At 50.7% G+C, this 18903-nt stretch overlaps 8 protein-coding genes across 8 annotated transcripts; 6 read left to right on the forward strand and 2 right to left on the reverse strand.

Annotated features, from left to right (window-relative positions):
• Positions 1 to 576: 576 nt before the first annotated feature.
• On the forward strand, positions 577 to 824 carry F5J12DRAFT_678910 (uncharacterized protein; the record flags this gene model as incomplete). Its single annotated transcript, XM_051740221.1, has 2 exons — positions 577 to 656; positions 701 to 824. Coding segments are annotated over 2 exons (204 nt in total), but the record flags the coding sequence as incomplete, so codon positions are not given.
• A 629-nt stretch (positions 825 to 1453) lies between these two features.
• F5J12DRAFT_833961 (cytochrome P450) lies at positions 1454 to 3350 on the forward strand. Its single transcript, XM_051745827.1, has 6 exons — positions 1454 to 1872; positions 1924 to 2037; positions 2096 to 2170; positions 2223 to 2886; positions 2942 to 3133; positions 3171 to 3350. The coding sequence occupies exons 1-6, from the start codon at positions 1562 to 1564 to the stop codon at positions 3264 to 3266; spliced, it is 1452 nt and encodes a 483-aa protein (XP_051599299.1). The 5' UTR covers positions 1454 to 1561; the 3' UTR covers positions 3267 to 3350.
• Positions 3351 to 5741: 2391 nt separating this feature from the next.
• F5J12DRAFT_905774 (HSP20-like chaperone) lies at positions 5742 to 6527 on the reverse strand (the record flags this gene model as incomplete). The annotated part of the gene is made up of 6 exons (XM_051748712.1): positions 5742 to 5789; positions 5812 to 5850; positions 5907 to 6122; positions 6179 to 6236; positions 6295 to 6401; positions 6468 to 6527. The coding sequence occupies 6 exons, from the start codon at positions 6525 to 6527 to the stop codon at positions 5742 to 5744; spliced, it is 528 nt and encodes a 175-aa protein (XP_051599300.1).
• Positions 6528 to 6676: 149 nt separating this feature from the next.
• On the forward strand, positions 6677 to 7859 carry F5J12DRAFT_120595 (uncharacterized protein). Its single transcript, XM_051738027.1, has 3 exons — positions 6677 to 6722; positions 6782 to 6886; positions 6941 to 7859. Exons 1-3 carry the CDS (start codon positions 6718 to 6720, stop codon positions 7587 to 7589), a joined length of 759 nt encoding a protein of 252 aa, XP_051599301.1. The 5' UTR covers positions 6677 to 6717; the 3' UTR covers positions 7590 to 7859.
• Positions 7860 to 9065: 1206 nt separating this feature from the next.
• On the reverse strand, positions 9066 to 11387 carry F5J12DRAFT_120590 (beta-1,4-mannosyltransferase). Its single transcript, XM_051738026.1, has 10 exons — positions 11189 to 11387; positions 10947 to 11137; positions 10745 to 10893; positions 10608 to 10697; positions 10484 to 10556; positions 9985 to 10432; positions 9814 to 9928; positions 9691 to 9766; positions 9317 to 9640; positions 9066 to 9265 (listed from the first exon to the last, which is right to left on the reverse strand). Exons 1-9 carry the CDS (start codon positions 11250 to 11252, stop codon positions 9464 to 9466), a joined length of 1383 nt encoding a protein of 460 aa, XP_051599302.1. The 5' UTR covers positions 11253 to 11387; the 3' UTR covers positions 9066 to 9265; positions 9317 to 9463.
• A 363-nt stretch (positions 11388 to 11750) lies between these two features.
• On the forward strand, positions 11751 to 12461 carry F5J12DRAFT_783115 (HIRA-interacting protein 5; the record flags this gene model as incomplete). The annotated part of the gene is made up of 2 exons (XM_051742825.1): positions 11751 to 12314; positions 12363 to 12461. 2 exons carry the CDS (start codon positions 11751 to 11753, stop codon positions 12459 to 12461), a joined length of 663 nt encoding a protein of 220 aa, XP_051599303.1.
• Positions 12462 to 13367: 906 nt separating this feature from the next.
• F5J12DRAFT_833992 (WD40-repeat-containing domain protein) lies at positions 13368 to 16121 on the forward strand. The gene is made up of 10 exons (XM_051745828.1): positions 13368 to 13570; positions 13628 to 14190; positions 14239 to 14362; positions 14413 to 14517; positions 14569 to 14624; positions 14683 to 15120; positions 15175 to 15469; positions 15529 to 15638; positions 15692 to 15808; positions 15867 to 16121. The coding sequence occupies exons 1-10, from the start codon at positions 13399 to 13401 to the stop codon at positions 16002 to 16004; spliced, it is 2118 nt and encodes a 705-aa protein (XP_051599304.1). The 5' UTR covers positions 13368 to 13398; the 3' UTR covers positions 16005 to 16121.
• A 44-nt stretch (positions 16122 to 16165) lies between these two features.
• F5J12DRAFT_120704 (HEC/Ndc80p family-domain-containing protein) lies at positions 16166 to 18843 on the forward strand. The gene is made up of 8 exons (XM_051738028.1): positions 16166 to 16454; positions 16530 to 16941; positions 17000 to 17186; positions 17238 to 17332; positions 17382 to 17526; positions 17574 to 18127; positions 18181 to 18311; positions 18362 to 18843. The coding sequence occupies exons 1-8, from the start codon at positions 16207 to 16209 to the stop codon at positions 18507 to 18509; spliced, it is 1920 nt and encodes a 639-aa protein (XP_051599305.1). The 5' UTR covers positions 16166 to 16206; the 3' UTR covers positions 18510 to 18843.
• Positions 18844 to 18903: the final 60 nt, after the last annotated feature.

The raw sequence follows: 18903 nt of genomic DNA on the forward strand, positions 1-18903 counted from the left end.
TGGGTGAATCACATGGCTTACTCACACTTGTTGTGTTTGGTGCCCTCCCCAGATCGCCTCGGCAGCCATAACATCCACGTTCACAACCTCCGCGTCAGGCAGATTTATCTTGAGGCGAGCTGCACTGGCGTCACTGCATCTGGTCCAACAGCCACATCTTCTTTTTTAAATACATCGGGGCTTCCAATGGATCGCTTTTTCAATACTACAGCAGTGCCCAGTGCCGTTGCCGTGTCGCAAGGCCCGTTCCAGAACCATTCCACGTAGGGTATTACTCTTTCTGCGCACTACGGTGTGACCCACCCCAGCGAATAACTGCATCGCCTCTGTGGGTGGGGATTTCCTCGGGCTTGCCTCGGACGACGCTGTTGACCTCGTCGACGAGAAGAACGTTGGCTGAGCTGAACTTGCCTACAGATGGTTACCAGGCATTCAACTTCGCGAATCCTGACAACTACACGTACTACGCAAGCACAACCCTTTGATCGTTTATATCTCTGTGGCCCAGAACTCGACGCGGATCAAAAACCTTAACGACTTCGCTTATGAATGAGGGCGCTCCAGTCAGATATGATATGGGGTGAATTTTATCTGCAGGTGGGAAACAATACGCTATCTCAGTGGATACTTGTCACGCCCAACTTGAGGGAGCAAGTGTTATGGTATCGATGTGCAAGGGAAGCCGCTCACAAGCATCCAGCGGCGGGCGCGACACGGATGCTGTCTCTATATCTGATTGGTCGAGCTTTCGGCTTCTGCCTCTGCTCCAAGACCCAAACTTCAATACTTCGAAGACACTCATCTTGGTGACCTTTGACGAGTCAGTTTGTCACCGCCGACGCGTGAATCGGCAAACTCACTAACCAGAGACGTACACGATCAACACCCAGGTTTACATTACCCTGCTCGCCGGTGTCATCCTACATTCACTACCCGACGTGAGGATACCCCCTAAGCTATGTGTGACATTGTAGTGATTCCCGCAGGATCTCTACGGTCGAAAACCTCGGCAACCTTGGGCGTCAGAACACCGACAAGACTCTAGCCAGTACGTGGAAAATTTAATATCATAGGACCGCTGATGATTATCACGGCTACGAAGAATCCATACCAAGTACTCCGTGCCGTACCCGGCACCGCACACGAGTGGCGTGGGAGGTGATGATGGATCGGCGAACGGTACGAATAATGCTCCTGTACCAGTGAACCTGGTGGTCTCGAGTACCAGTGCAGCTGTGGCCGCGGCATCCTGGGCGGTATCTTTGGTCGTTCCTTGGTATTGTGATAATAAAAATACATAACACCATAGCTAGTGAGTATGTACAGGGGATTCTAATACTCCTTTGAGCACTTGCAAGAACGTGCGCCGCGTTCGTTGTGGTTGCCGAAGCCACGCGACATGTCCGCGAGGGGTGGCGAAAATGTTGAAAATACTTAAATTGCGTAATGATAATCGACCCATTCCGATAAAAATTCGTCGGCCAATCGTCAGTTGCGTATTTCTTTTTTCTTCTTTTCTTTCTCTGAGCCCCCCTGGACTCTCTCTCTCAGTTGGCCGGTCATGGCGTCCCTGCATTCGTCGTCCCCCTCAATGCCGACCTCACATTTCAGTTCCTTTGTCGACATTCCCGTCCCGTCCTTGCCGTTCCTCTTCTCCCAGCGTGCGACTTGGCTATATACTACGGCAGCACTGGTCGGCGCGCTTCTTGTCCTCGAGCAGTCCATCTACAGGTATAAGAAGAAACATCTCCCTGGTGCTGCATGGACAATTCCAATCATAGGCAAATTCGCTGACTCCATGAAACCAACCATGGAAAACTACATGGCACAGTGGAACTCCGGTGAACTCAGCGCTGTCAGCGTTTTCAACATGTCAGTACCCACGCTTAGTTCTGTTCGTTTGTACAAACGTCACCCCCCTAGTTTTATCGTCATGGCCTCATCCAACCATTACTCGCGTAAGATCCTCAACACACCAACCCATGCTGAACCATGCCTCGTAAACTCTGCTAAACACATCCTCATGCCTGACAATTGGTATGCTTCCGTCTCCCCCTATTTACTCGACAGCCGACGCGAGCATTAAATTGTGTAGGGTCTTTTTGACTGGCAAGGAGCATATCGAGTATCGCAGAATCCTCAATACCCTTTTTACAAAGAAAGCCCTCAGGTATTCTAGATGGTACTCTGTTATGCGATTTTACTCACACATGCCCTCCAAGCATCTACATCGGCGTACAGGATGCCATTACACGCAAGCACTTTCACCAGTGGCTCGCAGATGCGGCTAAAGATCCCTCTCCAAAACCGATCATGATGACTGCTCGTAATTTGAACATGGACGCGTCTGTTCGCGTATTCTGCGGCAACCATATCCCAGAAAGTGGGGTTGTGGAAATTTCTGAAAAGTACTGGGACATCACACAAGCTCTTCAACTCGTCAACTTCCCATTTGCATTTCCTGGCACAAACGTCTACAAAGCCATCCAAGCCCGCAAGGCCGCATTTAAATGGCTTGAGATGGCCGCTGCCAAAGCCAAAATTGCCATTGCTAGCGGTGCGCAGCCGCATTGTATGCTCGACGAGTGGGTCCAAGTCTTACAGGATCCTACCTACAAGGGCCGTAAGGACTTTAGTGACCGCGAGATGGCCATGGTCGTCTTTTCGTTTTTATTCGCTTCTCAGGACGCAATGAGCAGCGGCTTGATTTATGGCTTCCAGCATTTATCAGACCACCCTGTGATTCTGGCGAAGATTCGTGAGGAACAATACCGTGTTCGTGGTAATGACACCAACAAGCCAATAACCCTGGAAATGTTGGAGAACATGCCTTACTTGAAAGCCTTCGTCAAAGAAAGTTTACGTGTGAAGCCACCCGTGACCATGGTATTTATCTTTTCTCTTTGGTTTTTCTTCTACTCCTCACTTCGCCGCCTCCCAGGTGCCTTACAGGGCGACCAAACCATTCCCACTTTCTGATAACTACACGGCCCCAGCTGGCAGCATGGTGATACCCTCTTTCTATAACTCACTCCATGACCCCGAAGTATTCCCTGATCACGACTCATTAACTCCCGAGCGCTGGCTGGACCCTAATAGCCCCGCGAACGCAAACCCGAAAAATTATCTCTGTGTTTGGCAGTGGTCCTCATAGATGTATTGGTATCGAGTACGCCACCATGAACATGGCACTCGTTCTGGCTACTGCTAGTATCCTCATGGATTGGGAGCACCATCAGACCGCTGAGAGCGACCAAGTCGAGTGAGTGTTTACATTCGACATCTGCATATAATTATTTCCTTCTGATACCCATCTCCACCACTTAGAATCATTGCAACGTTGTTTCCCAAAGACGGCTGCCAACTCAAGTTCACGCCGCGCCCCAGGCCACAGAGTGCATGAATATCCTCATCTGTCGTTTCGAATCACTGTGCTGGATACAGCTGCCTCTATGCCAGGTTAACTTACGCTCTCACCAACACGGCAGTATATTTCATCTCATTGCATGCATGGGCGTGGCAGCCACAACACACCACGCTCCTTAATGTTTCTTTCCCATCTTACGAATGCTCAAGTAACCTCGTCGCTGGACATGTAGGCACCTAAGTTCCTTGGGTACTGGCACCTGAACGTACGGACAATAGAGTCGAGTCCATCTTGGAAAGCAAATCCAGCTTTGTCTGCTCGACTTTATACACTTACGCACCTTGGATAGCAGTATCGTCATGGTTTCCCTGTCACTCGCACTTCCTAATCATCCTCTTAATAGAACCAGATACCCGTATACAACTTCCATGAAGGCCAGGTTGCCGGTGCTTGTTACCTAAGATATGATGGTCGGCGCGCGATGTCTGGACAGTGAGAACTAACTTGAAATCTCTCAAGGAATCGTCTGACGAGGTAACAAGAGAGCCAAAGTACAGGCCACAATAGTACTGACATCGCCGTGGCACACTCGATCTAGCAAGGTGTGACTGAAATGGGATCCTTGCCATTTTTGGTAGTATGTTTTAAAGGTTCCGAGTGGTTTTCTTCTAATGACCATAAAGAGCTTAATTTGCTGCTCTCCAGCCGACGGCAGGTTTTTCTGGACGAAGATTGGTGTTGCCGCCATGTGAACCAAGGTGAAGTAATGGGGCAATTCGACCCGACTTCAATAGTCGAAGTGCGACCGAAGGGAGTTCACGAGAGGCTGCAAATCTAGATGTGGCCTGACGTGCCGTTCGGGCCGCAGCTGGCCGCGCTGCCATCATGTCATCGTGCCAAGCGGGCACCGTATGGTACTCCTTGGAAAGATGTCTGAGGTGGTGCTTCATGTCGCTGTGATAGCTGCAAGTCCCGCTGTGCGATGACCAAAGAGTAGGCCAGGTATCCCACCACTAATGAAGGATACTCGTAGTCTATCGAGGGTGTGTCTATCGTCTTTGCCCTCGTGGGGAACGCTTGGGACATAAAGACAATCGGAAAGCGGATGGTACAGAGAGCGTCCTCCAATTCTGCATATAATCTCCATCAACGAGGTAGTTTCCATCTTAAAATCAACCTGGGAGGGGAAGTAAAACTAGCAAAACCTGCTAGCCCATCTGCAAGCACGTCCGACCAGTCAAGGGCCGAAGCCCCCTCCGCCACCTCAACTATCAGCAACCAGAAAAAGCCCGAGCAACCGCCCACAACCCCAAAGATGTCGAGCCGCACCTGGTCTGATGGTGGCCTGTACCCTCTCAACCCAAGATTATTGAATTGCTGTCAGTAACACGCAAGGGCAGCTGGCAGTTGTTGAAGGCTCTACTACACTCCGCGAATATACATTTGAACTAGTATGGCATGTACACTTCGAATAGCCCCCGCGAGATGAACGACTTCGGAAAATCGAAGTCTGGGCGCCGAAGTCGCGAGGTCATTTTGCACCACCTCCAACTGAGTTCAGTTCGTGCGGCAACACTAGACGTGATCCCCGAGGATCGACCCAAGAACTGAGTACGCCCTACAAGCTGTGGTGCTTCGATCGCTCCGTCTACTGATACGTCATTACATCCTAACGGCACAACCTCTTAGGCCCCAGTACCGCCTTCACGGACCAGGTTCAACCACATATACGGCGGACGCACTGCATGTTATCACGACCTGATGTAATGGCTGCTTCGCCTCAAATCTCGAAATCCACGATCTGATGGCTCATCAACCGCACCGAGGTACGGACAACCACATTCGGATTCGACCGCTGTAATCTTCCATTTGGGTGTGACTGTTGTCCTGCCTGCCGGAGGTCCTCCCGTGCGAGAATTTAACACTGTTTTTGTGGGTGAATGACCTTCATCTACTGCATGCTGGCGACAATTGGGGACGCATACGGTAAATTCCATCCGCGTAGCGTACGTTTCGTAACTTCACCCGCTTAACCTCAGTTCCAGTCAAGCTAAGCCACGGGAGTCCGAGGGGCCACTGTGCTCGCATAACTGGGACAAGCCACCGAACCCGAGTATATGAATACCTAACGAACGAAATCGATCAACGCAGCTTAGTGCGCCGAAAGGCAGAGTCATTTTGCCCAGTGACAGGCTGAAATTACCTAACGATGAGTATCGTAGAAGCTTGACTGCCCACTGCATCGTTAATGAAGGGATGACACCAACAAGTGGTGGAAGGCGTGTCAATATGGACTCATCACAGTAGTTAATGGTCATAATGAACTCCTAACTGGTTGCCGCGTTCGAAACCGTAGTGCATTTCCATGACGTATTTAAGCGTCCTCCAATGGAGGTGGGCCGTCGTCATCGTCCGATTCAGCCTCAGTCCTCCGGAATAGGAACACTTGCAGTGCCTGTATCATTTGCATCACCTCCCAGCATCTGGTGTTCAACTTACTCAGCCTATTGCAAAAGGGGACAGCGAAGAAATTGGTCACCTTACTGAAATCCATATTGCCGAATCCGCCATCCATACCGAAATGGTCGTCAGGGGCTCCGTCTTGCTCGTCCTCATCGACCCATTTGTCAAAGTCTGTTTTGACGAACGGCGTCTTGGCCTTTTCCTTTGTCAACCGAGGCCAGTATTCCAGTTTCCTGTCTTTCTTCCGGAGGACAGCTGTGAACGAACGGGAGGTAAGTTTGTGCTGAGATAGCTGGAGTACATCAGTCTTGCGCTGCGCAATTTCGTGAAGGAAAGGAGAGACAATACCTCCGGAATAATATCATTGTATAAATCCAAAGAAAACTCGTAGTGCTTGGTTTCGGCACTGGTTCACGGCGCGGGTTAGTTGATACTGTTTAGTGACTACATGAAGAGTAGCGTACTTTGCGGGTCCAGCATTGGCTGCGAAGTTGATACTTGCGGGACTCAATTCATATTTTAGTGATGAATCGTGGATATTTGGAAGGCTGACGGTCAGATATATGACGTTCTACGAAAGCGCCGTGTCACAAATTGTCTCAGATCGGCAGCGCTGCTAGGGGCGAGGGGGCAATACCTTTGAATCGTCCGACTCGCTGCTACGCTGAGCCCATAGGACCTCTGGGTGCGTTGACATCATGATGCTTCCTTCTCTGTAAACAACGTCGACGTTATATGTAAAACGTTGGGTCGGTTCGAATTATACCGAAAGACGGAGAACGTCCTCGATAACTTGATTCAATGACATGCCGATAGCCACACAGTCACGTGCTCCTGGCTTAGCAAAGCTCAGCGAACTGCCTCGCATCCCTTCGTAAGACTCAAGTATGTGGTACGTCGGTGCATATCCAACTAATAGACGCAAGAGTCGCTAACGGCCACACTGTACAGGTGCACGAGGTGGTTTTTGCCGCTGTTGCTGTTACCACTCCCTACCGCCCCCCCATACTTCTTAGTTTTGTTTCTTTTTACACTTGCGCTACACGCGAGGCCATGGTGAGTACGTTTGGGACGTCAGCAGGTCCGAAGTCTTCTGAGCTTTTTTCCCAGTTTCTATTGCATCATTCTCCTCGCTGCGCTTTTTCTCAGTTCATGCTACTGGCAGTCGTTCCCCTTGCACGCACCTCTCTCAGCTCCATGGGCAGACAATATCACGACCTTCCGCGAAGCGCTAAATGCTAGCGTTTCACAAACCCTCGACATGTATGAAGTCGTACCGCCAATCATACGGGTTTCCGACAGATGTTGGTGCGATTTTGCGTTTGGAGTCTTCGAACCCTACGATGTACAGAAATGGGAAAGGGATAGTGTGGAGAGAGCGGTGGCCGAGATAGAAAATCAACTCAAAACCCGCCTTGAAAACCGGTCAGACGAAACGATGTTCGCATCGACGTTGGACGGCGGTGAGGCAGGGTCAATGTCTCACTCGCAAAAGTCACCAGAGCAGCGTGCTGTACCGTTGAAGGAGTCTCTGTTTATCCTTCGAAGTTTGTTCGGAAGAGGTCGCTCGAACGATGTAACATCCATGTCTACCTCAGATTCCCCGCAGACATCAGAGACGACATCAGAAGACCCCGCAGAGCGACTGCCTCCTGTCGAAGCATCTGCTCCCGACAACCCCCTTTTCCCTGGGCAATTGGACTTGCGGCCTCACGGATTCGACGTCATACTTGACTTTCGATGGTCCAGAACCGCATAGCGAGTCGTTCATGTGATCTTGGGTTGGCGGTGTAATATATCTGGGCTCACTCATTCTGAGGGATAGGTCCGCATTCTGAGCGTGACGTGATATCAATCCGTACGCCCAGGGATGATTGACCTGTTTTTTTGGGAGTTGCGGTATTTATGGTGCTAGGATGTTTGGCCGGTGCATTGTGGGGCCAGAACTAGATGTATGCCATCGTAACATATCTGCTGTACTACTAATGACAGTTTACTTCTGGTCGTCCGCCGTGCCATGAATAGCAGTGGTGCTCTAAGAAGACCAGATCGATGTAAGACCCTCGGCTGAGGCTGCTACGATAGAAGGCAGTAGGTAGAGTGTACATGCTAATTATCAGTACTCCAGGACCAGTGACTAGTTCCTAGCTTATCGGCATACTATATGTCGAGCAGCCCTCAGTGTCGCGCACTGAAAGCATGTCGAGAGGACAGCGCGGATTGACACTTGGCACGCTGATCAGGGTCGCTTGCCATAGCCGAGAACAACAGTTCATTGTACTTGTCAGTCATCTAGAAAATGCGACATCCGAGCAGTCCTAATCGCCCAGGGTGCTGGGATGTGTGTGGAGCAGTCTGGTTGGTGTGTGACTTGAGGACGTCGAACGCGACGTATTTCTCAAAGGCTTCCCGTGTTCGCACCTTATCGTCGCGTGTAATAATATCACTCACCCTGCCGTCAATCATATCACCTGCCTCCTTCCTGGTCCGCTTCGAGAATAGACCGCTAGTTTAGCATGCCTAAGTCACCAAACCACGGTTTTTGAACGATACGGTGCACACGATCCTGAGCTCGGCGACGAGTGATACCTGCCAGTGTCAGCTCACCAGTCACTCTCGGAGCTGTACGGCCAAACACGTTGAGCAAACTGTTCACTGGAAATGAAGAATGATGATGACATACACGAGAACTGTGTCTGGTCTGCAACTTAGACCAGCTCTCGTGGACAATATGAGTACATTGATATTCAGATTCTCCGCATTGAACTGCCGCACGAGCACGGCGCGCTCTCGGTCTTCGTGCTTCCACTTCCATCAAGCAGATCATCTTCATCTTCGTCTTCGCGTCCGTTGCCTCGATCGTCTGGAAGATAAGGACCCGGAAGCCCGAGGCGAGAAACTGGGGTAGGACACGCGAGAGGAGTGGAGCCTCAGATGCATGGGTGAGCTTGTTGTCGACTACCTTGCCGGGGTTGATTTTACCCTCGTTGCTCTGAAGGAAAATCAAACAGGAAAGGGTGGCATGCTAGTAGAATGAGAGCATCGAGAAATCGGATCTCGCCATCCACTTTTCTGGCACTCCCGCTCCTCAGACGAGGGAGATAGTCCATATATGACTATCCATTGCAGATCCCTGAATTGACAGTCTTTGAGATTTCCATCATGTAGTAATGACGACAGCCTCCTAACTTTTTTCGATATCCGTGGGCTACGGTGTAGTGATATACCTTGCCTTCCTCGTCGGAGCACCAAATGTCACTTCGCTGGCCGGGCCGTCCTCACTCTCAATAGGGGCCCGCCTCGTTCTGTTGGGTGATGACGACTTTAGCCAACGAATCCAGTTGGGAGTCTGTCTGACGAAGGAGGTGAGTGGTACACGTATCCTTGGCCGGAAAGAAACTGGAAGTACATGAGGGCGAATAGGAGAGGAGGGACCTGGACACCGTCGTCACTCTTCAATTAGCATGGGGGGAAAAATGTCTCAGCTTGCCATGGCCGTGGTCACAATACCATCAAGCACGGGTCACTTGGATGTGAGACGTTGCGAAAACTCTGGATTCCGCAATGTCTCACTTCCATGATATGGCCTTGGGTCAACGACAGTAACGAGCTCTCAACACTAATCAAGGTGCTCTACTCATCCCTCAGTACCAACGGCTTGACAGTGCGGTTCCAGTTGTCGGCCCAGCTGCACCATTCCCCCTCCACGCTACCTGAACTTAGAAGAGCATCAGGAAGTTTCGCCGCTTCCCGAAGAGACGAACGAAGTGCCTCTAGTCGGGCAGAGTTGGGGAAGGACTTCAAAAGAGCCTAAGATAGAATGGTTAAAGATGCTTCGTATTGGGGTAAAGCCGACGCACTTCCATCTGATTCGCCAGTTCTCCCGACCCTTTGAATACCATGCCATTCCGACCATCTTTGACAAGTTCTGGGAGACTGTTGGACGGTGAAGTGAAGCCTGTTATCAACATAAAGCAACGTACCATTTGAAATCAAGGGCGCAGACAGGTAACCCGCATCCGAACATATCTACCACCTTCATCGGCAAATCCAACGCAGACGAGCTCGCATGCAGGCATATTCCCAAGTCTGCAGATCCTGAGAGATTCAATCGTTGGAACATGCGCGAACACGTTCAACAAACGTGAACTAACCCAACAGGAGCGGGTAGTCCTCCGCCTCAAGCCACAAGCTGCTACACCTCACGAATTTCCACTGTTCCTGGAGCTTCAGCACTCTGGACATGTACATCGTCCGAAGAGGGCCTTTTCCAGTGATCACCATCCATATTTTTGGGAGTTTCCCCAACGAGGAAGATTCGAGATTGTCGTTAACTGTCCGCGCGCGCTCCTCGTATAACGCCAAAGCTTCCAGGAGGATGTTGAAGTCCTCATCAGGTGTCCACGAAGTACTGCTTATGAGTAAAGCAACTCTATCCTCACGTAACTTGGGCATATTTATTTGCGAATGCAGCGACGAAACACGAGAGTCACGAGAAGGCCAACTTGTCGTCGTAAACTCAGTAGAGTATGGGGCATTGGGTTTCGGCAGAAAATCTTTCAGGACAGGATCTTTCAACGAAGGGCCGATGCGGATAAAGAGCTAATGGGCGAATGTGAGCAGTGCGCCTACCAGAGGAATCTTGTTATATACCTCATGTACTTCGGGTGGCAAACATCTATGGAAGTGGCTCGGAGGACGATCGTAAAGGACGGCCATTTTACCACTTCAAAACGGTCAGCCAACATGAAGCTATATAGACAAGTTTACGATGTACACCAAGTTCCAATCATTCACGAGGTGGTCACGCATAGCTTCAGTAACGAATAAGTGGGCATATGCAGAACGCCCAAAAATCTTCTCAAATCTGCTTCACAGTCAGCTCAGCACTCCGAATACTGTGGTGTCACATACCGTTTAGCAATCATTACAAACGGATGGGCGTGGCCCAGCTTTAGAGCCAGGATGCTATGCCCAAGATTGTGCCAATCAATGATGACTTTGGTTGCTCGGACCCGGCCTACAAGCCATACAAGGGCAAGTGTAGGGATACTGGGTGGGTTCTACAACGAAGTTAGATAGGCCTGCATGTCAGGAGTGTGGGAAGCGAACGAACCTGCACCACGATGAATTCTGGTGGATGAGTCATGGCAAACATCAGTGTGTACAGAATGCTAAATGTCTGGTACACTATCTTGACCAAAGCAGAGAGTCCGAATGACACCTTCCCGACGAACGTCGGAGGTTCAGGTAGGTAGTGGAGGTGCACGTGGGGCAAAGAAGTGAGGGATGGAACTGGTTTCGAGCCTAATCGCAGACAATCTCATTAGCTGAAGTTGTTCTCGTTCTGTTGCATACCTCTATATCCGATGAGGTAGGTTCTGAATCCGAGTTTTGCAAAGCTCTCCGCATGATACATCATCCTCGGGCTGCGTCCCACATCGCCGAGGACGATAATGGCGACAGTGTGTTGTGCCGGCCGCCGCCTCAGATAGCGAGAAATAGGAATAGCAGCTGCAATCAAAAGACTGCAGGATAAGAAGGGTGTTCATCCGAGTAGCTTGGAGTCGAGTTGAAATACATACCAGTTACAGTGTCCGGCACGCTGACGTAAGCTGGATTTAGCTTACCAACTTCAAGTTCTTAGTTCCCTCTGACTTGTATCGACATGCAGCGTTCGACGAGACATCTTAGGGCCGTTCTCAAGGCCAGACCGAACCCAAGAACCTGTCTCGCCATAAATGCGTCATGCAAAAGACACGCCTCCTCGGCCACACGTGCTGGCCCACCGTTGGTAACACTTCCCCTCGGGATGCTCACACGAAGTCCGACGTTCCCATCTAGTGCAAACTTTCAGCAAAGTGAAGATTTTCACCTCCTTCCGGGTGTTATTAACTTATTTTTTTCACTAGGACGTTCCATGTTCATACAGACGGAAACGACGCCTAACGAAGATTCGCTGAAATTTATACCAGGAGTGAGTGTCATGGGCGAAGGAGCTGCCGAATTTCTCGACACCCGATCTGCTATAAAATCGCCTTTGGCCATTCGGCTTATGGGTATCGAGGGTGTTAAGGGTGTGTTCTACGGACCAGACTTCGTCACCGTGTCAAAAGAGGCGGAGACGACGTGGTCGGTGATCAAGCCGGAGGTCTACTCGACATTAATGGAACACTTTTCTTCCGGCATGCCCCTCTTTCGGACGCAAGAGGACAGAGACGAAGCTGGACCTCAAGATACACGGATCCTCGACACGGACTCGGAGACCGTGGCGATGATCAAGGAGTTGCTAGAGACACGAGTACGACCCGCGATCATGGAAGACGGTGGAGATATAGAGTATCGTGGTTTTGGAGAGGATGGATGCGTCAAAATCAAATTAAAGGGAAGTTGTAGGGGATGTTCTTCAAGCACGGTGACGCTCAAATCAGGGATAGAGAGGATGTTGATGCATTACATCCCGGAGGTGACAGGTGTCGAACAGGTGAGGGCGCCGAGCGGTCTGTATGTATGTGGTACTGAGTGTTTCTAGGTGCTGGATGAGGAAGAGATCGTCGCGCAGAGCGAGCTGGAAAAGCTAGAGCAGCGCCTAGCTAGGGAGAAGGAGAGACCGAGAGAAGAGCACGAGTAGGTTGGTTAACGTGTTGTGTTGATCGTAAGCTGATGAGTAGGGACAGGATGGCGAAGTATATGTCTGTTTAATGGTCTTGTACGCATACATGCCCGAATGGGTGTGATCATCGAGGAATGAACGTCCTGAAACCTGGGGCAGATCAGAGATGTTTCGTGAGAGTGGACTGTAGATCGCCGTCTTTGAGTTGAGGATCGCTTGGAAGCAGCAGCAGTAGGGAGACGGGGACGACGCCCTTTGTCGGGGCGAAGATTTTGCTTTTCCAGTCCTGTTGCGACATTATGGCTTGTTGGAGTTCGAACACCTGTATTTGGGATGTTGACCTGGTTGGGCGTGAACGACACGTCCCGGGACTGGTGTAGAGCAAAGGGGTTCTTCGCAGCGGCAGTCATATACATATGTCAAACCAACGCTATGTACAAGGTGATGAATGTGGCCGTCTGCAACCGATAAAGGTATGTAGGCGGGAGAGTTTCATGGGGCAGTCCGTGGTGCTGTTGAATGGAATACGATAGATGACCAGGTCCAGGACAGATCAAGCGTTGCCTGGTGCCATTCCTGGCCATAAGAGTTGGGAATCGGCAGGGGAGACAGGAACGATCTCGTAGAGCACCACCAACCCATCGCCAGTAGCCCAGTTATGCACTTGATAGTATTGTAGGACACTCGCAGGCATACCCCGTGGCGCATGCTGGTCATTTGGCGTGTCGCCTGTAACTCTTGGCAGATGTTTCTTGTACTGTCCGATGGCATCAAAGTGCCAACTCTAGTCTTCCATCAAAGGTCTCGAGCAGTTCCTCTTCAGATGCGGCATCTAGGCGGGCCGGTCATCCCAAAAAGGGAATGCCCCTGTCCCATCGGAGTTTGAATAGTACTTGAGTGAGTGTGGCACGTGATGAGCGTGGTCTTGGTTATCCCGTCGTGGTAATGCAACCGTATGGCTTCTGGCTCCAAGTCCAAGTCTGCTGAAGATAGGAAGGAACCAGTCTATACGGCAGACGGACATAGCTCCTCTGCAGCCTCTCAGTCTAAACTAGCATTCATGTCGAATACCCTCCTCGCTCCCTTTGCACACAAGAAGGCCGACTCCACGCGCATTCTTTCTGACCGTGAGCTGGTTTATATTCAGTGTGGTCATGACTTACCTCTTTGAACTCGTGACTTAGTTGCTCCGGTCATCATGACACCGCGGATGATGAATGCAGCGGCGACAGTCACTTCCCGCTCGCGCGGGGGCATTAATGGTGTTCTGAAAGGAAGCTCTCGCGTGGACTTTGCTGCCCTCGGGCGCGCCCCGATGCGTCTAACTCTCGGTGCCCGCCGCGTCACCTCACGCGACCTGCAGATCGTCGAAGCAAAGGAAGAGCTCCTCGGTGCTGAAGTACCCGAACCAGAGGGCATTGCGTCAGACGTGAGCCTTCTCCGTGGATTTAATGCAACGATTCCGAGCTCGGACAGTAATAGAACAAGGAGACGACAGGTGCGGAATGTGGATACACGCAACGTCGGATTAAAGCGGGGATTGTTCACGAGGGGTATTACCGACGAGGGGGGGGAAGCACCGAGTGCGACTAGCGAAGATGGTGCTCCAGTGGTTGGTCCTGGGAAGAGGAAGTCCAAGAGGAGGCCACGGGAAAGCTTGAGCACAACAAAACTGCTCGGAAAGGACGAGCTCTCACGACAGGCGCAGGAGATCGTCCGGGACAAGGAAAACATATATGTTCGCCGGGTTAGTAAATCTCTATGGATAGTTGCACTTTGCTGATATCGCGAACAGAGCCTGATCACAAGTGAAATCGCCGAAGTAGACAGCAAGATCACGGCTCTGAACGAAATAAGACACCAGTTAGAACGTGACCTTCTGAAGACTCAAGAAGATGAATTGGAACTTGATGATGAACGTGTGTCCTTTCAGCTCACTTCCCTGTCCCACGTCTTACTTTTAAATCAGTGCAAGGAGTACGTGAACGCTTGGAGTTCGAGGAACTATCGTCGAAGCAACAGAAAGCTACGCCTGTTCATACTACGCACGTCGCTCCCTCGCGCCGTCGCAAAGGTATAGTATCTGGCTTGTCGTAAACGTCCGTATTCATCAAGTATTATACAGGCCCTGTCTTCCTGCCTTCTGAACACGATGAACTGCCACCGGCCGTGGCTTTCATGGTATGCAACTGACGTCCTTTTTTATGTATTTTTAAAAATCTGTTCATTTTTTCCAAAGACTCTCGAAAGCCACATTTCGCCTGTAACTGCTCTCGATTTCTCAGAACCATATGGTGTACTCGTCAGCTCTTCCCAAGACGACACACAACCCCGCGTTTGGGATCTGATGACTGGCTCTGAGGTAGGTCGGCTACGAGGGCATCGTGGGACAGTGAAGTGCATACAGGTCGAGGATAATCTCTGTCTCACCGGTTCGGATGATGGCTCTGCTCGGTTGTGGAATCTTAGAGCTGTCGACGATGACTGGGAAGAAGCGACCTTGAGTGATGTGGCTGAAGAAGACGGAGACAACGACGGAGAACTTGTCGAAAAACCCAATAGCATCCGGTGCAGTAACTCGAGTCAAGCGAGTACAGACGATGACGGTCCCTGTTTACGTCGTCTAGAAGGACATAGCAAGGCAGTCACTGCCTTGTATTTCGAGGATGACTGTCTGGTACATCATTCCCTTGCTTCTCTCTGTGTGGGGAATGTGACTGATTTGAAATAGGTTACTGGTGCATCGGACAAGACACTGCGCCAGTGGGATCTGACCACAGGACAGTGTGTTCTAACAATGGACATTCTTTGGGCGATTTCGCACTCTTCAGTTGGTGCAGCTGGTGTCCTGTCTTCCACTCCACTTTTTCCGGGATTGGCGGCAGCGGGGGCTAATTTCGCTGTCCCCACGCCGCCACATGCGGATGGTAGCTGGGAGATGTACGAAGATTTTGTGGGCGCTGTACAGTTCTGGGGGTGCGCCCTCGTAAGCGGCAGCGGCGACGGTGCGGTAAGAATGTGGGACAGTGAGTCGTCCGCCCAATTGTGACGCACGTGGATAGAATGACATGATCGATTGTAACAGTGCGTACCGGACAAGCTCACCGAACACTTACAGGTCACACCGGGCCCGTGACCTGCCTGCAATTTGACGAAGTCCATATTGTCAGTGGTAGTCTTGACAAGTCCATACGGGTACGTGTCCAAATTGCGAAGTATGTAAAGGGTGATGCTGAAGGCATTGACAGATATGGGATGTTCGTACTGGTGGCACGTTTGAGACGATCGAGTATGATCATGGGGTGAGTTGCTTGCAGTTCGACTCGCGCAAGGTTATTGCTGCCACCGGTGAAAACGGCATCAAGGTAGGCACCGTTCCACGAAGTGTTTTTTTTTTTTCACTCTGTAACTTCCTCATGGCAGATATATAACCGCACGACGATGCAACATTCAACGTTGACCACTAATGGTCACACCCGGCCCGTCGAGCGGTTACGATACATGGACAGGTATCTCGTATCAGGTGGGCGTGACGCTACGGTCAAGGTATGGACGCTTTGAGGGTTTGGTTAATTTAACAGCCACGCCGCCACTACGGAGTGTGATCGTGAATACCATTAAGCAGTTTATCTCTCGGTAATATCGGTAGATCTGCAATACATGTAGCATACACATTTGACTTCCCTGGCTTGTCACGTGAGCGCGCCGTCATCGATATGCCTCACCGACCGACGCGTTCGCCGCACACAACTGTGTTTTATCTATGCTACCTGTCCAGGACACCCACGGGAACGCTCGTTCAGGCATTCCGATGCCATCTACAGTGAAGAAAGCGCCGCCGTCGTCAGTACGGATGAGTCTGTCTGGACCAGCGTTGCGCGCGCCATACTTCCCTCCAGCGGGTTCCGGTCCAAGCTCGAATCCACGACACTCTGTCTACAGATCCCAGAATGCCAACCCACTTTTACAAAGCACCTCAAAGCCACATTACGGAAGAACACCTCTTCACAAGTGAGCAGCCTGTCTTTGATTCTGTGTGACATCGCGTTCATCCACACAATCGCGTACTCCGACTCCATTACACAGTTCTACGCGGCGTGGATCGATATGGACAGGCAACGCTGTCCTAGCCGCTCCGTCTGGGAGCCAAACACTGAAAGATCCCCGGCCCATACGCGAACGCGCCTACCAATCAAAGATGCGTCAAGAGATTTTCTCCTGGCTTCACGCCACGGGCTACGAGATCTCAATGCAAACCTTGACGAGCATCACTGGAAAGGACTATCGTGCCATGTTTCAACACCTCGTGAATCTCATCGACCCCTGTTATCCATTTGAACCCAAAGTACGATTCGAGGACGAGTTTCAACCGGCGTTGAGGGCACTTCGGTATCCGTTTGTCTCACAGATAGACAATAAGTGGCTGGCGGCACCAGGAAGCATGCATTCGTGGCCTGCACTTCTTGCAGTACTACATTGGCTGGTGGACACAGGCAAGGTGCGGCGTGTCTGTTACTTGTTCACACCCCTCATATGAACTCCACGCGTTGTCCCAGGCACGATTACAGTACTTGGAAAGTGACGACCCGACACTCCAAAATATAGAGAGAATACCGGAAGAATTCCACGAGCCTATGCACCACCAAGCACTAGCTTTCGAATATTTTTCCGAAGCGTATATCGCATTCTTCCACGGCGCAGATGTATTCACAGAGCAGGACAAAGTACTCGAAGCTCGCTACGGTGAAATAACTGGTTCCGTTGCCTGAATCTCGTTCTCATGCGTTGTGACAGCAAAGAAGAACGAGAGAGTGCTGAATGATTTGGAAGAACAAAAGGAACAGCTTACTCAACTGCATGCGGAGTTTGCTCAGCTGCAAACTTCAGGGGTAAGGAGAGTGATGCTCCCTGATACTACTTCCTCACAAACTCTTCCAGGCACCTCTGGAGAAACTTCAGAAGACCCATGGCTACCTGGTCAGCGATCGAGCTAAATTTCATGACGTTCTTCAGAGGTTTGAGGGCAGGAAGAAGCACCTGATCGACACCATCGCACACGAGAAAGAAGAATTGAACCTGCGAAGTACGGTTTTTCATTGCCCCTTGTGTTTTCACTAACCCTTTTCGTAGTCGCGAACCTCGAACAACTCGAAAGCGAGCACAACAAACTACTTGACACTGTGAAAGCTCAAAATCTCACACCCGAGGAGGTGGCGCGTATGAACAGCGATCACGAGACGTTATCGCGAAACCTCGTAGAGCTTAAACAGAAGATATCCGAAACTCAGAAAACTGTCATGTCGTTGGAAGTGAAGATGACGAACCACGGAGCAGCCGCAGAGGAGGCACTGGACCTGTATACAAATTTATTATCGTCCCTTGGATTATTCCCACCGCTATCGCCCCCCTTCGAAGGTGTCGACCTCACTCTCCAGCTCAATCTGGCAACAACAAACGTGTCACAATTGTTGATTGGCGAAGATATACGCAAAGTTATCAAACCTATGTTAAATGCTGTTGCGGAACTGAAACGGACAGAGCGCGCCGAAGTGGAGAGCGAAAGAATCAAAGTGGACAATGATCTCGACCAGTTGACTTTGGAATGCGAAAACATACACGAAGAAGTGAGGGAGGTAGAAAAAAAAGTGGTGGTTTTGAACGAGCAAGCAGACGAGCTTCGCGATGTGAGTGGGGCAATCTTGCTGTACGTCTTGACGCCCATAATTTGGTTAAATAGGCTGCCCAGCAAGAATCGATGGTTAGCAATGCAGAGGCAGCTCGGCTGGAGAGGGAACTGGCACACGCGCGCACAGCGGCATTATCGAGCGGGATGGGCGTGAAATCTCGGTTACAGGCGTTACAATTTGAGTAAGCGATCTACTTGCACCACTGAGCTGGCTTCCTCACTGTCTGTTTAGCTATCGAGAGCAACAAGCAAAGATAGCACGCCTCAAGGACGAGACCATTCGGGCGATCGCCAAGAACAGCAACGAAATTGCTTTGTTTAAAGAGGAAGTATCGTCACGCCTGAGAAAGCTTAGGGACTTCGTTGAAGAGGGAGGGTAAACCGCAAGTATGATAGGGTTCAGGGTTAAGGGTTAAGGAACGTCGTTCCCACGTATGCCGCGACAGTGGGGCTGGTTGAAACAGCCATCACAATCGCTGGTAAGCACAGCATGGCAGGGGTGGGTGCTTCATAATCGGCTTCGTGCTTGTTCTTAGAGATAAGGCCACATGGGGACAACATCCCACCAGCGCCAGTCAGAACTTGCCTTGCTTGGCGGCCCCTGACGTTCGAAAACCCTATTAGTGCAGAGGGCAACCCCTTAACAGGAACTTGATAAGAGAAGAGTGGAGACAGGTGGGGGACACTACAGTACTGTGCCAAGTCGAAGTGAGGCGTCTGCATTTGACGCTTCTTACTAAGAATTACAACCATAGTTGGTGGCTATGAAAACTA

The sequence above is a fragment of the Pisolithus orientalis genome (genome assembly GCF_024613125.1).
Source record: "Pisolithus orientalis strain OTSU chromosome Unknown F5J12scaffold_16, whole genome shotgun sequence".
NCBI classification, from domain to species: domain Eukaryota; kingdom Fungi; phylum Basidiomycota; class Agaricomycetes; order Boletales; family Pisolithaceae; genus Pisolithus; species Pisolithus orientalis.

Coding starts and splice junctions, on each gene's coding strand:
- F5J12DRAFT_120704 (XM_051738028.1), top strand. CDS start 16,207: ATGCTACCTGTCCAGGACACCCACGGGAACGCTCGTTCAGGCATTCCG. Junction 17,187..17,237: donor AGTACTCGAAGCTCGCTACG/GTGAAATAACTG, acceptor GCGTTGTGACAG/CAAAGAAGAACGAGAGAGTG. Junction 18,312..18,361: donor TTACAGGCGTTACAATTTGA/GTAAGCGATCTA, acceptor CTGTCTGTTTAG/CTATCGAGAGCAACAAGCAA.
- F5J12DRAFT_120595 (XM_051738027.1), top strand. Junction 6,887..6,940: donor GCGCTACACGCGAGGCCATG/GTGAGTACGTTT, acceptor CTTTTTTCCCAG/TTTCTATTGCATCATTCTCC.
- F5J12DRAFT_833992 (XM_051745828.1), top strand. CDS start 13,399: ATGGCTTCTGGCTCCAAGTCCAAGTCTGCTGAAGATAGGAAGGAACCA. Junction 13,571..13,627: donor CACGCGCATTCTTTCTGACC/GTGAGCTGGTTT, acceptor CTCGTGACTTAG/TTGCTCCGGTCATCATGACA. Junction 15,470..15,528: donor TGCGGTAAGAATGTGGGACA/GTGAGTCGTCCG, acceptor CGATTGTAACAG/TGCGTACCGGACAAGCTCAC.
- F5J12DRAFT_833961 (XM_051745827.1), top strand. CDS start 1,562: ATGGCGTCCCTGCATTCGTCGTCCCCCTCAATGCCGACCTCACATTTC. Junction 1,873..1,923: donor GCTGTCAGCGTTTTCAACAT/GTCAGTACCCAC, acceptor TCACCCCCCTAG/TTTTATCGTCATGGCCTCAT. Junction 2,171..2,222: donor TTTACAAAGAAAGCCCTCAG/GTATTCTAGATG, acceptor ATGCCCTCCAAG/CATCTACATCGGCGTACAGG.
- F5J12DRAFT_120590 (XM_051738026.1), bottom strand. CDS start 11,252: ATGATGTATCATGCGGAGAGCTTTGCAAAACTCGGATTCAGAACCTAC. Junction 11,138..11,188: donor CTACCTCATCGGATATAGAG/GTATGCAACAGA, acceptor GTCTGCGATTAG/GCTCGAAACCAGTTCCATCC. Junction 10,433..10,483: donor TGCCACCCGAAGTACATGAG/GTATATAACAAG, acceptor TTCGCCCATTAG/CTCTTTATCCGCATCGGCCC.